General features: G+C 40.5%; 1 protein-coding gene across 5 annotated transcripts in view; it reads left to right on the top strand.

Annotated features, from left to right (window-relative positions):
• EPHX1 (epoxide hydrolase 1) overlaps nucleotides 1-17,424 on the top strand; it is a 46,691-nt gene that overhangs the window by 18,361 nt on the left and 10,906 nt on the right. For 4 of the 5 annotated variants that reach the window (XM_074949176.1, XM_074949175.1, XM_074949174.1 and 1 more), the window contains 3 exons: nucleotides 10,418-10,611; nucleotides 13,796-13,976; nucleotides 16,007-16,234. In XM_074949176.1, coding sequence (XP_074805277.1) covers nucleotides 10,429-10,611; nucleotides 13,796-13,976; nucleotides 16,007-16,234 — 592 coding nt within the window. In that variant the 5' untranslated portion in view covers nucleotides 10,418-10,428. Of the gene's footprint in view, nucleotides 1-9,410; nucleotides 9,490-10,417; nucleotides 10,612-13,795; nucleotides 13,977-16,006; nucleotides 16,235-17,424 lie in introns of those variants that run through there. The other variant, XM_074949177.1, reaches the window with a different exon arrangement.

The raw sequence follows: 17,424 nt of genomic DNA, 5'->3' as shown, positions 1-17,424 counted from the left end.
ATGCATGCAATCACAACTAATACCAATTTGCATAGAATCTATCGGGAAGCTTTGGAATTGATACTACCAACACAGGGGAGAAGGAATAAGATCCTGGAAGAATATGACCCCTATTAGACACAGGACTCTGGGTTTGGGAGACCTAGATTCTATTTTCAGCTTTTCCCTCAGATTTTCTGTTAATGTTTTGGGATCACTTATTGACTTGAGTCTGAATTTTACTTTAATATCGTGCAATAGTGTTGGGCTCTATGCCTCAGTTTTCCTACTTGTAGCAGGCAGATATTAATGTACCTCAGAGTGATGTTGAGGCAAACTTCGTTAGTCTTTGTAAAGTGCTTTGAGTTCTGATGGAAGGAGCTGTGGCAGTGTGGATTATTAATATTTCTTTTCGTATATTAAAACCTAACAGTTAAAGTAAGGATCAAGATGTGGTGGTCCTTTCTGGCCTTAAACTCTGACTTTAAAACAGTTCTTTGGGGAGTTTATTTTTGGATTATGGGGTTTTCTAGGTGAATCTTAGTTGGGTTTTATTGCTGATTTTTACATGCATATTGCATTCTTTTTTGTTTACTTGTAACTTTTGTTTTTAGTTATTACTGTTTAGGTGTCCAAAAGTGTCAGCCCTCGGCACTCACAGGCTACATCTTAGCAAAATTATTTCACACTGATTTTTGTGTACTGAATTGTATTGACTGAACTGTACTATTTTGTAAGGATCAGGGAATGTGTACTTTTAGCAATTAAAGGACCCAATCCTGCAAGCCTTCTGCGTGGAACTCCCTGGAGCGTCAGTGGGAGGTCACGTATGGGGGACTTGCAGGACTGAACCCAAGTTGATGTAATTGTGTAAAGTTATATGCCTGAGTTGAGACCATATAATACATCTTGTTTACTTATATGGCTGGAATGTTGAAATTGGAGTTAAAGGTAGCTGTGTTAATTAAAAGCACCCATAACTGGATTACACTGAAGAGTATACGACAGCAATTTATTATAAAGTTGTATAAAAGTAGCATGTGAAAGACAAGAAATTAATAACTGAATACTGGATGATCTACTGGAAAATGTTATACAATAGTGAATTTTCCTGGGAAATAGAGTAGGGGTAAAACTGTTGGAGATGACTCGTGAAACCCCTATTCCTGATTAAAAACCCTGATGTGTGTATGTGCATGCACTCCTGTGTATATGTGGTGCCAGATTCTGTCCTTCGTGGAGTGTGTGGGGATTGCGAAAGTAATGTAACTGAGAGGAAACTTTTGTCTGTATTATTTGCTAAATAAAGGGGGTGTCAATAGTATTTTGTGCCAGACTATTTTACTAGAGTAATTCCATAGAGGCGCTTTTCTATGTGGGTGTGAGAAACTGTATGCGTTTGCTCTTTTTGGGGTTACAGTCAGAAGTTTATTAGTGGGATAATGGAAATTAAAATCCTACTCGATCCAGCCCGTGTTGTTGGGTATAAAACCGATTACTGTAGAGTCATGACAAATTCCAAATAAATTTTCCACCCTGGTGGATTGTGCCAAAAACTGTTTGACTGAACTCTGGCACTGCAGAAATCCTCCAGTAGCTGCTGTGTGTATGTTGTCCCAAATAGAAATGTTTGAAAATAGAGAAATGTATACATATTTCAAAGACAGGGCTTGATCTTGATCCTTGGATCACTGTTATACATGTGCAGAGATGATAGGTCCGATTTTGCCCTCTGACTCCATGTAGCCCCACAGACTTTTATTGGATTCAGTGGGGTTGCAGAGGTATAATCAAGGGCACAACCACAAGTACAGCGTTTTAAGCACAGATGCACAATGCCAACTAATGTTTGGATACAAATGTTTAAATTTGTAACTCTGCATTTGGAACACATCAATAATAACTTTTAAAATCACATGTGCTGTTGTTTTTTGGTTTTGCTTTTTACTTAAGACTGAAAAATACACGTGTAATTTTGTTGCTTTTATAATTAGAAGGTTGTCAGATAATCGTAATGTATTAAACTCAACCCTGCTCACTGATTTGTGGTTTGTTTTTTTCCCCCCACTTTTTTCTCCTGGGTGGTCCTCTGAATTCCTGAGACCCAGGTATTGGAAAACCATTCCCAGAGAGTAGTTATCAGTGGTTCAGAGTCATGCTGGAAGAGCATAACAAGTGGGGTCCCATAGGGATCAGTCCTGGGTCCGGTTCTATTCAGTATCTTCATCAGTGATTTAGATAATGGCATACAGAGTACACTTATAAAGTATCAGGGGGTAGCCATGTTAGTCTGTAGCCATAAAAACAACGAGGAGTCTGGTGGCGCCTTAAAGACTAACAGATTTATTTGGGCATAAGCTTTCGTGAGTAAAAAACCCACTTCTTCAGATGAATGGAGACTTATAAAGTTTATAAGCTTATAAAGTTTGTAGACGATCCAAAGCTGGGATGGGTTGCAAGTGCTTTGGAGGATACGTTCAAAATTCAAAATGATCTGGACAAACTGGAGAAATGGTCTGAAGTAAATAGGATGAAATTCAATAAGGACAACTGTGAAGTACTCCATTTAGGAAGGAACAATCAGTTGCACACATACAAAATGGGAAATGACTGCCTAGGAAGGAGTACTGCGGAAAGGGATCTGCGGGTCATAGTGGACCACAAGGTAAATATAAGTCAACAGTGTAACTCTGTTGCAAAAAAAGCAAACATCTTTCTGGGATGTATTAGCAGGAGTGTTGTAAGCAAGACACGAGAAGTATTTCTTCTGCTCTACTCTGCGCTGATTAGGCCTCAACTGGAGTATTGTGTCCAGTTCTGGGCACCACATTTCAGAAAGGATGTGGAAAAATTGGAGAGAGTCCAGCGAAGAGCAACAAAAATGATTAAAGGTCTAGAAAACATGACCTGTGAGGAAGATTGAAAAAATTGGGTTTGTTTAGTTTGGAAAAGAGAAGACTGATAGAGGACATGATAATAGTTTTCAAGTATGTAAAAGGTTGTTACAAGGAGGAGAAAGAAAAATTGTTTTTCTTAACCTCTGAGGATAGGACAAGAAGCAATGGGCTTAAATTGCAGCAAGGGAGGTTTAGGTTGGACATTAGGAAAAACTTCCTAACTGTCAGGGTGGTTAAGCACTGGAATAAATTGCCTAGAGAGGTTGTGGAATCTCCATCATTGGGGATTGTTAAGAACAGGTGTCAAGGCTGATTCCCCACTTTGGCACTTCAAGTGCAGAAGGTGGGGGCCTGCAAGGATTCTAAAAATTAATACTTGCCACTCCAGGCTTGTATTAAACTCCCAAAGTTACAGCTTTTCTCTGACCTTGGATTGGTAGATGCTGCCACCACCCAAGTGCAGAACCCCTTTGAGAGACCAGGAAGGCTCACTTGGGAATTCCTGTGGGGTACCCTCAAGTCCTTTCACCCCCGCTCCCCTCTGGAGAATAGCTGAGAAAAGAGGAAAAAAATAAATCAGCTGTTGCCACCAGCTAATTAAACAACATGTGCACAAACCTCTTAAGACACAAAAATCCAATTATGTTCTTAAAAAAGGTAAATTTTATTAATTAATAAAAATATACATCAGGGAACTTAGGCAAAAAAGCACTAAAAGGATTAAGCATCAAGAATAGCTTTCTGTAAAGGTTACAAGTAAAACAAAAAGCACCTGGGATTAGCACAGAGGAATCCACAAGCCACAACGAAATAAAAGGAATAAACCTAATCGCATCTTCCTAGACATTTCCTGATCTACTTACATATCTGGGATTTTTAAATGAGTAGTTTCTAGGTATGATACTGATGATTTTTTCATACCTAGCCCAAGCTCTTACAGCGTAGGTCTGTCCTGTCCGCCTCTCCCTGGAAAACAACCACAGACAGACAAAATGGGAGTCTTGTTTCAATTTTAAAAAGTTCTAGCCTTTCCACTGGCTCTCTTGGCCAGGTGCCCACTCACTTCCTTTTACCTATGCATAACAGTGAGACTTTTTAACCCTTTACAGGTAGAGCAATTAGAGAACAGCTACTAAGAGGGATTTTATAGCTACTGGCTGACTGTGTGTCTATAAAAGGGAGCTACTCCCCCTCCCCCTTTCATTTATCACAACAGGTTAGACAAATACCTGTCAGGAATGGTAGATAATACTTAGTCCTGCAATAAGTGCAGGGGACTGGTCTAGATGACCTCTCGAGGTCCCTTCCAGTTCTGTGATTCCCCCACTTTTCTGCTGCTTGTTCCTTCAAGGATCCACATTGTGACGAAACTAGTTCCAGTCAAATAGGGGCCCCTTCTGGAGCAAAAAAATAGCACTTCTGAATCAGGCAGCAGATTACAATTTAGCATCAGAAGAGCACACTGGAAAATAAGATACCTGCCCTGCTCCTGACTTGTTATAGCTGCAGAACATTGTCAAGCACTCCCAGCGATTTAGTTGAGCAAGTTCAAGCTGATGTATACCTTTACGTTTTTAAACCCTGTAATAAGATTTTTGTCCCATTAGATATATTGGCAAAGAGCGATCTGTCTGGAGAGGTACTAGTGTAAGGGCTTGTTGTAAATACAGGGACTGAATGAAAGTGTGTTATTAATAAAACATAAGGAGTGTTTATATAACAGCATGAAAATACATTGAAACTTAAATAACTTCCAAATTGAATTATTTTTCCAGCACAGCAGTTACAGACCAATCAATGCAACTTGCATTTAACAGAGTCATGATGCTATGTGTGCTTGCAGTAACCTCACGGTCTGCTGGTAAATAAAAACTAGTGACAACAAAACATATTAAATCAGTGTCGTCATCAATCTCAGATATCTGATTGAAAGTAGCGAGCTCTGTCTTAAGGCTAATGCTCCATCCATATAGTAGTTTACATTCTTGGGCAAGTGTGATTAACAGCACCTCTCAGAACCATATGTGTTGCATATTATATGTGCTGCAATATCTGGGCGAAGTAGGGTGAAGTAATCCTTTATATTTTTAGATTGGCATTCTGTTGGGGGGGGGGTTAGCTCTGAGACTCACTAACATGAATTTTAAACTCCTGCTGGTCACTTACCCACCCTGTTGTAAATTTTCTGCAAAGGCAGGCTGTTTTTCTTTTTCCCTTAACGTTATTTTATCTGATTTTTAAAAATAACTTGTTGGCTTTTTGTTGTTGCTAAGAATAGCAGTGTTACCTTTAGGAACCTCCATTTCAGTCCAGGCTTGACCAAATCTATGGCAGTTTGAGGTGCAGCAGGGTACATTTCACTATACTCTCAGAACTCTGCACCTTGGTGGGACAGGGTCCCAGCAGTAAGCATTGGAAGTACAATGCATCATTCTGCCTTTCTTTCTCCAGCTTAATCTAACTCTAAGAATTATTTTAACAATCTGAGATTCATCAGATAAAGAAAAATAACTTATTTCAAGGGTGCATATGGAGAAGACCATTTTGTTTTGTAATGTACCCAGGAAAGTTCAGCTCAGATGCAACATCTGGCTGTCAGCTTAGTTTCGAGCCTGCTTGATTGAAGCACAAAGAATTGAAATGATTTCTCCTTGGCTAACACAGTGAGACAATGGTTCAGTTAATATTATAAACCAAGACTTTCTTTGCTTCCTGATCTCTGCAAGGGCCACTAGAAACCATTTGGTTGTCTTAATCATGAATGCTTAATATTAATGCTTCCCACCATGCCCACTGAATGAAGAAAGAATTGGATAAGGATGGGTAGAGCAGAATGTGTCTAATTCATTGTTCTGATATGACTTGTAGGAACACTACCAAAACAAAAGCACCAAAAGAAAAAAAAAAAGTTGTGGAACTAATATGATGTTTGTAACCATCACATTATTCACTCTACTTGTGTGGTTGATCCCTTTCCTCTGTCCTTTGTCTGTTTAAATGTTCATTTCTTTAGGGAAAGGACTGTCACTTATTCTATGTATGTACAGTAAGCTAGGACAGTAGAGCCCTGTTCTTGACTGGCCCTTGTGCACTACTGCAATAAACATAAGTAACAGAAGTTGGGTGCTGTTGAGTAATTCTCCGAATTGAAAATGGATCCTAACAATGTAGTGCTTTAACTTTCCTTGATCTATATGCATGCTGAATTTGTTTTATTGAAAGTTTTACAAAGCCTAGTGTTGTTAAAAGAAACCCCTGGTATGAATATTAAAAAATAGAGGGTTTTTTTAATTCTGACTTAAACATTCCTGTGCAGCGTCTGCAGATATTTCAGTATTGGATTAGTGCACTAGATTCAAAATGTGAAACTGACCATAAACAAAAATGAATGTGAACAAGAGTTCATTCAATGAAAATAAAGGTAACAAACTTAAAACCGTTAAAAGGAAATACTCCCCCCTCCCCCCCACAAAGCACAGTAAAACTTTGGAACTAATTGCCACTAGGCATCATTGAAGCCAACAGTTTAACAGGGTTTAAAAAAGGATTAGACACTTGTATGGAAAATGAGAACATCCACAGTTACATTTATATTTATTGTAAGAGACAAACTCTTCCAGGCTTAAGGCACTAACTGATGGGAGTTAGGAGGAAAGTCCCCCTGTGGGTAAGGGGGTGCTTATGGTGCTGGCTGCTGTTGGAGACAGGATATCAGAGTAGACGTAATCTGATGTCATATGGCAATTCCTATGTTCCCATGACACTGTTCAGTCTATTTTTACTGTACAAATGGAGTGAAATGGAAACCAAAGTGAGAATATGGTGAAAAATAAACTAGATTTTAATATTCACTTTTAATCATTTAAAGTGTTGTAAGGAAATGTTTTTTTAAAATGGGATTTTTAAGCAGACAATATCCGTTTTCAAATGGATGAGTTTTTATAAAAATTTAAAAAAACAAAAAAAATGTACTGTCTTTGTTACTTTATTTAGCTATTAAGAATATGTCTTAAAATGTGTTTTTGAAAGGAGCAAAACAAAAACATAATTTTTTGCTAGACTGCTCAGAAGAAGGTACCATCTAGGATATTTATTTAAACAATATCCATGAAGGGTCATTCATTCTGAGGAACAGTTAATTTCCAGACTGTAAATACATTACTGGAGGATGAATGGAAAGATCTCTTTCTAAGATCTGGCATTGAGCCACTACAAAAAATAAATAATGTTAGCTCGCTTTGAAGTTGTAATGTCAAAGGCAACATGCCAACAATGCCACATGAAGAGATCTTCAAGAGTAAAAACACTAACAGTTTATTGTTTACATCTCTGAAAAATGCAAGAACATTAATATAGCATCAGAAAAGTTAAAGAAGAAATAAGTGCAATGAATCCTTCCCTTACCAAGAGAGAACTAGAACAAGTATAAAGGGGTTTTAACTTTTATCTCTGGGGAAAGCACTGTCTAGCTGTTAGAGGAAAAGATTCTGGCCCAGATTCTCAGCCTTGCCGAAGATGCTTTGCACTGCTCCAGTAGCACAAAGCAGTTTTAAAGAACTGGCCTGAGTAGCAAACTGGGGAATCTGCAAGGGCTGTAAAGCTGGTTTAGTTGGCTCTATACCATCTCCTTCTGGCTCCCACCACCCAGCACAGGGAGCATGAGGTGGCAGGGGGCATATGCTGTGCTCTAGCAATCTGTCACTAACATAATGGTTTTTTTGGAGGCCATTACAAGCCAGTGCAGGTTAGAACAGCTCTGTGCCACTTTGCCCTATCTCAATCAAGCAAAGTTCAGGATTGGGGCCTCTTTGTTCTTATATACCACAGTGATTCCTATATATTCCTATCCCACACTATATATTAGTGATATACATACTTCCAAGAGGATTGAGAGGTGGACACTGAATACAGAGAGTAACTTAAGGTCTGTGTCTTGATATGCAAACCTCTCCATTTGGTTGGTCTTTGCTACCTTAGAGATTACTTCTCCCTTTATAACCAGTACCTCCCATGACAGCTACATTTAACTGACACCATGACCCTTTTGACCAATAGGGGAAGACCGGTGTAGTGAACAGAACTTTCACAGGTGCTGAATGTGCTTTATGGAACTAACTACCAGATAAGACCAGAATAACCTCTTACCTCAGTGTGTTTGGAATGAAGTGCAAAACAAATGTCTTTGAATTGGCTTTTTGGTAGCAAGTTCTTCATGTACTCTTGCACAGACACAGAATACACCCACACAATTTTAAAAAGTCTGACTATTTAAGGTTTTTAGCCCCACAGGTAGAGATTGGAGAGGAGAAGAGAGTTTATTTTGTTTTAAACTTTTGTGAAACATTTGGTTACTATTGTGATGGGGCCGTATAGATTCCTAGACAGTCCAGAATAGAACCCATATCTGAGTTGTGGTGTGACCTGGGGTAAGTCACTTCATTTCTCTGTGTCTCAGTTTCACCATCTATTAAATAGTGATGATATTTACAAGCCTCTGCCAAATTCTTTACTATTTTTAAATGGCCCTTAAGTTCTGACATGCAGCACCACTGCTATCCTAGAATAGAATGTCAGAGTTGGAAGGGATCTCAGGAGGTCATCTAATCTAACCCCCTGCTCAAAGTAGGACCAGTCCCCGATTTTTGCCCCAGATCCTTAAATGGCCCCCTCAAGGATTGAACTCACAACCCTAGGTTTAGCAGGCCAATGCTCAAACCACTGAGCTATCCCTCCCTCCTAAAAATGAATGCTCTTGAAGAAAGGCTACTAAAATGTTTTGTATTGGATGATTTTTATGGGGACTAACTTCCTGTCTGAAACGCTGAAACTGGCATGTAATCCAGGGTTTGTGTGCAAACCTGGGGAGAATCTGGGTTAGGACTCTGAATACTGTGGCTAAGAGAAATTAGCACTTCCTCAAAGGATACAGAGGTATTTATAGGTTTCAGAGTAACAGCCGTGTTAGTCTGTATTCGCAAAAAGAAAAGGAGTACTTGTGGCACCTTAGAGACTAACCAATTTATTTGAGCATAAGCTTTCGTGAGCTACAGCTCACTTCATCGGATGAAGTGAGCTGTAGCTCACGAAAGCTTATGCTCAAATAAAGAGGTATTTATGGAATTTTGGCTGAAACTGGTCAGCTGATTCAATCCTTTAATTTCCATTTTCTAGGCTGAGAGGGTTTCTGAGGAATTTGAGGTCAATTTGAAAAGTTGCAACATTTGCATGTGAACCTCATGCATCCTTAAAACTTATGAATATATGCACACAAGTATCTGATTTTTCTCCAAATGCTGTTTTTATGGGTGCTAATTATGCCAGCACAATCTATATGCCAGTCTTTGCAAAGTTGACCCCAAAGGTTTTAACAACATCTCCTGCCTTACAAGAATTTTAAAGGACATTGATCAATTTTAGCCCTCAGGTAACTGGGTGAACTCCCTTAAGTTAGATGCTACAGTTCTTGTTTAGCTTCAGGGATGAATTTGGCCCAGCATTTTCAGTGAATATTTTATTTATCCCCTAGAGCAATTTCAAAGCATCAAATCACTGTGTGCAACAACAGCAACAACTACATCAAAAACCCTTCCAGCGCTGGAGAGAATATGGAATAGTATGTGTCATAAACAATGTCTGCCATACAGAACAGTTTTGAAATAATTAATATTTCAAGAATAATTCCTCAAGCATGATGGGTCTTTCAAATGTGACATACTTTAAAAACAAAAAAACAAAACCCCAAACCGCCGCACACACATTTCTTGTATTTAAAAGGCTGCTCAGAAATATTAAAGAGAAACTGGTTTGGGGTTTTTTTTTTTTTTTTTACTTGAGGCACAAAACAGTTTAAAGATGTTCCAAATGGAATTGTTTAATATTTTAAGTATTCTATATCTAGTGCTCTTAAAAAAGTACAACCAGCCTGAAGCCAGAATTATGGAATTAAGAAAGGGTGAAACCAGGGCGGCTTTGGTTTGACAAAATTTCATCACTTGGGGAGGTGTTTTGCATCCTGGAGTCTATGTACTTTTTTTCTTTTGGAGGGTCCACAAGAAAGCAAAGGGGGGGGACGCCTTCTGAACACTTCAACCTCAGTCTACCTTTTACATTGTTGAAGTCTGGGAGGTAGTATAGTAAATGTAGAATATCTTTTCTCCCAGCAGCATTCAAGGATGCAAGATTGTCTGCTTCAGTGTTCTTCACTAGTTTAGTGTGCTAAAATGAGGTATGGGTCTGTGCAAGGATCTGAAGCCTTGATGTATGTATTCTATGAATTTTCAGGGATAAGCTGAGAGGTTCAGGTGACTAATAATATTTTTGTACAGGTCGGTAGTGACCAAAAGTTACAGCAATCTGATAATATAGCCACCGTATCTACCATGTTATAATATGATTGTGCCACAGCATAGATGGGCTTCTAGCTACTTACATTAATTTTGAAAGTGGGACTTAGGCTCCTAAATTATGTAAGCTCTTTTGAAAATTGTAAGTGACATGCCTCAATCAGTTAACAACAGGGTTGTGCAAATTTTCTCTTGCAGTTGCAGTCATTATGTTCCTTGAAATATTCCTGACACTGGCCTTGGGGACCATCGTCTATCTGTTCCTTTCCAGAAAGAAGGAGGAGACGCTACCCATTGAAGAGGAATGGTGGGGCAAAGGGCAGAAACCTGACTCAGAAGAAGATACAACTGTTCGTCCATTTAAGGTGGAAACCACAGAAGCAGAGCTGAATGTAAGGAAACGTTTCTTCTGGGGAGAGGAGAGTATGAAATGGCAGAATAAATGCATGTTTTGTTTTGGAGTGATTTTAAATTAAACCAGTAACTAACTTTATAGAAGTGAAATAGAGCTATTGAAATTGAGGGCTGATGCACAAATCTTAATAGCAAGGGACTTTCCCTTGCTCTCAAAAAAGTAGTAGTGATAAATAGACTTCTGTATCCCAGTGTTTTGTTTTGTTCCCAGCTGGCTGCTAACATGTTAGTGTATGAACCTACTTTGTGGAGTCTGATCATTCTAGAAAATGTAGCACAGAAAAGTGGAATTTGGTTTTAGTGATCATTCAACTCTGTGCTGCTGTACTTGCCCCTCCCTCAGAGTGATTATTCAGGCTTTAGATCAGTGGTTTTCAAACTGCGGGTCGCGACCCAGCACTGGGTTGCGGCATGTCAGGCACTGGGTCGCAGCAGCTTGGTCAGCACCGCCGACCGGGACGTTAGAAGTCCCTCTGGTGGTGCTGCCCGGCTAAGGCAGGCTAGTCCCTACCTCTTCTGACACCGCGCTGTGCCCTGGGAGCGGCCAGCAGCAGGTCTGGCTCGTAGGCAGGGGGGCCACGGGGCTCTGTGGGCTGCCCCTGCCCCAAGCACCGGCTCCGCACTCCCATTGGCTGGGTGGGGGGGTGCCTGCAGGCGACAGCCGCGCGGAGCTGCTTGTGCGCCTGAACCTAGGAGCTAGATCTGCTGCTGGCTGCTTCTGGGGCGCAGCGCAGTCTGCGGTGCCAGGACAGGCAGGAAGTCTGCCTTAGCACCCCCCCTGTGCCGCTGACCTGGAGCCGCCCAAGGTAAGCTTACGCCCCAATCCCCTGCCCCAGCCCTGAGTCCCCCCCCGAGACCCAGAGCCCCTTCCTGCACCCCAAACCACTCATCCCCAGCCCCATCCCAGAGCCTGCACCCCCAGCCCAGAGCCCTAACACCCTCCTGCACCCCAACCCCTTGCCCCAGCCCAGAGCCCCCTCCTACACCCTGATCCCTCATTCCTGGCCCCAGCCACAGCCCTCACCCCAACCCTCTGCCCCAGTCCTGAGCCCCCCCACATCCCAAACCCCTCATCCCCAGCTCCGTTAGGTCGTGGGCATCAACAATTTTCTTCAACTGGGTCGCCAGAAAAAAAGTTTGAAAACCACTGATCTAGATAATAAAAGACAGATTGGGCAAATGTCTTTAATTTACTCATTTCAGAAGCAGATAAAAATTTCTCACCTTTTTGAGTGCCACTTGGCTGCAAGTAAAGAACAGCAACAGCACAGCTCTTGAAAATGTTAGTTAAAGCCTTTTATAGGATGACTGACCCGCCTTGGCATTAAAACACTGATACCATGGTAATGAGTACAGTGAAAATATGTAGGTGGTGGAATCTTGCAAGTGATAGAGATTTTGCTTTTACATGTACATGTTTGTACATATTTGGGAAACTTGCAGATTTATAGAGCTGCTTGGTGTAATTATTCAAATATTATACAAAAAATGGGGTTGTCCCTATTGTTCCTTATAACAGGTTTCCATTTCTTTTATTTGTCGTGGCTTCTATAACTCTTACCTTCTTCCACTTCTGGGTTTAAATAGAAGGTGGCCTCTTAAATGTTCTCTTCCGTTGCATGGTATAATTGTGGATAGCTGCTTACTTGAGGGTTGCCTCTAAATTAAATACAGTTTTGTCTTATGTAAAAGCTATTGTAAAATAACAACCCAGCAGCAATAAATGATATTGGTTGGGCATAAATAAGGCCTTGTCTAGACTAGGATTTAAAGTTGTGATGTTAGCACGTTAGCTAACACATTTTATATAAATCTAGGTTAGACAAGTCACTTTACCTTCAACACCTGTTAAAGCCTGGAGAACACCTCCTGAGGTCCCTTCCAACCCTGATGTTCTATACTATGAATTAAAACCTAGAGAAAGCCTGGACTTATACTTGGCCAGTTTAGTACATGCTAAAGTATACACTGCCTTGTCTATCCTAGACTTTTAAAAAACATTTTAGCTAACATCACAACTTCAAATCCTTGTCTACGCAAAGCCTAACCTTTCTGTGAATGTGTGCGTATAATTCCTGTTAGCGACAATAGGAGTTATCCATGTACATTGACATCAGAAAATACTTCCCAACCCCCCCATAATTGCAAGTATGAGAAGTCTCTTGCTACATACAGGCTGCTTGTCTCTACTGAGTGATTATTAGCTGATTGTACCATATCTGCTGCATTCCACATGAGCCCTGAATCCACATTAGGAGGATCACTTTTGTGGACTCAACAAATCCACCAAAATAAATTTCCAGGGAAAATATCCAGCTCACTGACTCAAGGGAGCAAAGGAAAGGGATTTGTTGGAGTTCCATGTGTGGTGGGATTGCAGGACTGAGCTCCAACGGCAGGATTTTCCAAAGTACCTAAGTAATATGGAGCACAAGTACCATAGGAAGGAAATGGAATTTGTATTCCTAAATCACTTTAGGTTTTGAAAATCCCACCCTAAAGCACCTTATTCAGTACCCATATACATGGAAAAGGGAAGGAATCAGTGTGACAGAATGGGAGCGAGCACTGTAAAGAAGACTCTTTGATCTCCTGCCCATTAGATGCTCGAAAAAGACTGTTCTCTTCCCCTGTGGTCTGACTGAACAAGGACAGCCAAGACAGTGTGACAGGTATGCTACAGTCAGGAGAGAAAGGGCAGGGCTTTAACAAGGGGAGAGGGCATTGACGGGGGCTCTATAAGTACCTTAGCAAAGCAATAAATTACACAAGTATCACAGGTTTCAGAGTAGCCGCTGTGTTAGTCTGTATTCGCAAAAAGAAAAGAAGTACTTGTGGCACCTTAGAGACTAACAAATTTATTTGAGCATAAGCTTTCGTGAGCTACATCTCACTTCATCTGAATGCATCCGATGAAGTGAGCTGTAGCTCATGAAAGCTTATGCTCAAATAAATTTGTTTGTCTCTAAGGTGCCACAAGTCCTTCTTTTCTTTTTACAAGTATCACAGGAGGTTTTATTTTCACTTCAGTTACTATTTTGCATGACAATAAATTAGGAAATGTGCCAAGTAAAACACATAAGAGGATCTATAGTATCTTTATCTTATCATCCTTCCTTTTCTCTTTTCCCTTCAACCTATTTCTCGTCTTGTTTACTTTAGGATTTATTTAGAAGACTTGATCAGGCTCGATTCACTGAGCCCCTGGAGAACAGTTGCTTCCAATATGGATTTAACTCCGTTTATCTCCGAAAAGTCGTCTCCTACTGGAGAAATCAGTTCAACTGGAAGAAGCAAGTGGAAGTTCTCAACAAATTCCCGCAATTCAAAACTAAGATTGAGGGTGCGTGGCTTTGCCCTGAAAAGAGCATGTGATAAAATTTAAAGATCACATCTAGCCTGTTGGAATCATTCCAGTGCCATTTAAAACTGGCCAGTTATAACGCCTATTTCTGAGAGGTTTAAAATGAAAATTCTAGCAGATACTGATGCATAGTGGTGCTGATTGGTGCTGTTGTTAACATATCTTTGCTGAGGGGAGGTTCTAATGCCATGAAATAAAGATACTTGAGCAGTCCCGTTAAGATCGGAATGCTGCACGTGAGTAAGGTTTGCAGGATCAGGCTTTGCACTTCAGTGCACGACTGCTATAAACTACTTAGTACCAGTAGTTTGGTGCATCCATTACCATTAGAAGGAGTGACACCAAGAAGCCCAAATCTTGGTGCTAAGGTTAAACCCCAAGAGTGGCTGCATCTGCAGTGAGAAATATAGGGATGTCTCCCACCATGGTGGTAGCATTGGTACTAGCTGTGGTGGGAGCAATAGTGTTGACTGACTGCTCAGAGGTTTACCACTGTGTCATGTAACCTTACCTCTGAGTAGGTCTGGGTGCCACAGTGGTAAAAATGCTAGTGGCCAGGTTATACAAACTCGCCCTCCATAGCTAGTATCAGTGAAACTGCACCACTGCTACAGCAATGTGAGAAATTTCCCTAAATGTCTCAGTTTAAACAAGGCCAAAGAGTGCCAAATGGAGTCCTCTGAGGCATGCACAGATTTTCTATTGAGGTCACTGGGAGCCAAGTACAAGTGTCTTAAGGCAGAATTTGACCTTAAGACTTTAAAATACCAATTTGTTCTCAAGCCTGCAAAATATTAAAATCATCCTTTGTATCATCCACAGATTCCTTACCTTCGTTCCCTGTCCTATTTTATCTTATGTACTTGCCCAGCCACCATCAGTACCCATAGGTTCTATATCTCGGTAACCCTCCCTAGGACTAAGGTCTAGATGTAGCTCCCTATGGTGGATCCCATCAGATTTTCTGCGGTGCAAATTCAGGTGATCACTGCCCCATAACAACTGCTCGGGCTCCCTCCACTGCACTCTCTGTCAGCCCAGGAACACAGAACCATTTTTCCCTTTGTAGCAATTTAATGTGCTTCTGGCACTTGGTGACTGGGCTAGCTTATTCTGTTTATTTATTTAAATACATCAAACCTCCTGAAAGTGACTGGGGAGATTTTGAGATTTACCAGTCATTGCCTAATGGAAGCTTTGAAATGCTTGGAGCAGAGTAATGCTTTATATGTTTGTGTGCTTTTTGGGTACAAGGTGTAGATTCAGGTCAAAGCAGACAATTGTCCCCTACTAAGAAATCTATGAAAACAAAATTCAAGCTTAAGATGATGCCTTTTTTTATTTGAACCTATAAATACATGTTGTTAGAAATGGAGCAACTGACTCTAAGAGGCATTCCGGGTTTGTCACACTGAGACAGTGCTGTTTAGTGGTTAGAACTTGGCGCCTTTATTTAAGTACTGACCGTGTACTTTTATCTTGTGTAGCATCCAGCAAAGAGACGCTGCCTTAAAAAAGACTTCCAGGTAAAAGGTAGACTTGAAGAAGACCAGGACAGGATATCCTGGGCAATGCACTGGAAGGAATAATTTTCATATTGATAATTGTTATTAAGATGGGCAGGAGAGCATGATAAAAAACAAGTTCAAATGTGCAGAAATTCAGACTCCTGGGTTCCATTCCTGCCACTGACTCATTGTCTGACTTTTGATGAATTACTTAACTTCTGTGCTTCATTTTGCTAATCTGTTGGAAATAATATTTGCCTTCCTCAGTTGGCTGTTGAGACTTAACTGGCATTTGTAAAGCACTTTGAGATCCTTAGATAAAAGGATCCATAGCTGTGCAGAGTGTTGTTTATAATAATTATGGTTTTTGCAGTCACCAGAAATATTTTATGAACAGATTTATTCATAACCCTCAGTTCTCTATGATTGGCCTCAGAAGCCTTTGTGTGTATGTGTGTGTGTGTTTGCATATTTTATTTATTTATTCATTTATTTTTACAGGCCTTGATGTCCATTTTGTTCATGTAAAGCCTCCCAGCTTGCCTGAGGGCCGCTCTGCAAAGCCATTATTAATGGTTCATGGTTGGCCTGGCTCAGTCTATGAGTTTTACAAAATTATCCCTCTCTTGACGGACCCTGCTAGCCATGGCCTGAGTGATGAACATATTTTTGAGGTCATTTGCCCATCAATCCCTGGCTATGGCTTCTCGGAAGCATCACACAAAAAAGGTATATTGTGAGTGGAGTAGAAACTATATCAATACAGCAGATAGCATCCTTGTGGTAAAGTAATCCTTAGTGGCTCATGCATTTTCTTTAATAATTTGATGCTCTATGCAGAGTAGGAGATAATATGTTAATAATCAAGTTAAATATGATGTGGCGAAATCGGTGTGATTTTAAAATGACTTAATTTTAGGGCCAATGTATAGATATTTATTTAAAACAGAAAGGGGTTTATAAAAGTTAATATGAAGAGAAACCTCATAAAGTAAATGAAAAACACAAACAATACCTCCCCCCACAAATGGTGGGTTTTTTTAGTTGTAACTGTTCCATCTAGTATCTTTAGTCAAGCTGAGTTCAGAACAAAAAGTAAGCAAACAGCATAAATGGTGAAAAATAAACCTAAGGCAGTTAAAGAATAATGCAGCTAAGAAATTATTTTTAAATATGATATTTTGTTAACGTCACTTCAAACAAATGTGGAAACAAGATACTATTTTTAACGTGCTTTCATATCCTAAAGATCAGAAAAACACTTGGATGAGGAAAGCAGAGTTAAATGACTGCATATTAGGTCAGGGCCATGAAGCCTCTGAGGAGGGGAATAAGGACAGAAAGGCCAGTCCTTATCAGTTCTATCTGTTGAAGCAGCTTGTCTGCTGTGCTCTGTAACATGGGGTGCTGTTATTTATCAAATAGAGTGCACAGTGTTAATTCATCTAGAGGTCTTGGGGAGGAGGCAAGAGGAAAGAGAAGTTTGTTTGGTCTTCCAAAGCTGGGCAGCTTCTCCAATAATGTATGCGTGGTTTATGTTTGCACCAAGTTTATGGACTGACACAGAGTGTGTGTATTCTGGAAATGACCCAAGGCATGGCAGCGGACCATTGTATCACTGTTGAGGCTTGAAGTTTCCAGCTCTGGCTAACCTGAAGTTTTCTCCTCCTTGTGGGAATACGCTGCAGTGGCAGTGCTCAAGAATACCCACTAGGGGCTAGTTTAGAGCAGCGTTATAGTCTCCAGGGAGACCACTAACCTTGTGGTAGAGCATGTGCATGAGTGTGGAGCGCGCTGGGGGGGGGGGGGGAGAGGAGAGAGCTCGGCAAGGGAAAACTGCTGTTCGCCTCGTAGGGCTTTGACAGCACCACTAAAAAATACTGTCTGTACAGTGTGGTAGTTGGTAACTGTTAGTCAAT

The sequence above is a fragment of the Natator depressus genome, chromosome 3 (genome assembly GCF_965152275.1).
Source record: "Natator depressus isolate rNatDep1 chromosome 3, rNatDep2.hap1, whole genome shotgun sequence".
NCBI classification, from domain to species: Eukaryota; Metazoa; Chordata; order Testudines; family Cheloniidae; genus Natator; species Natator depressus.
The sequence above is the reverse complement of the archived record's forward strand: the minus strand, read 5'-3'. Positions and strand labels throughout refer to the sequence as shown.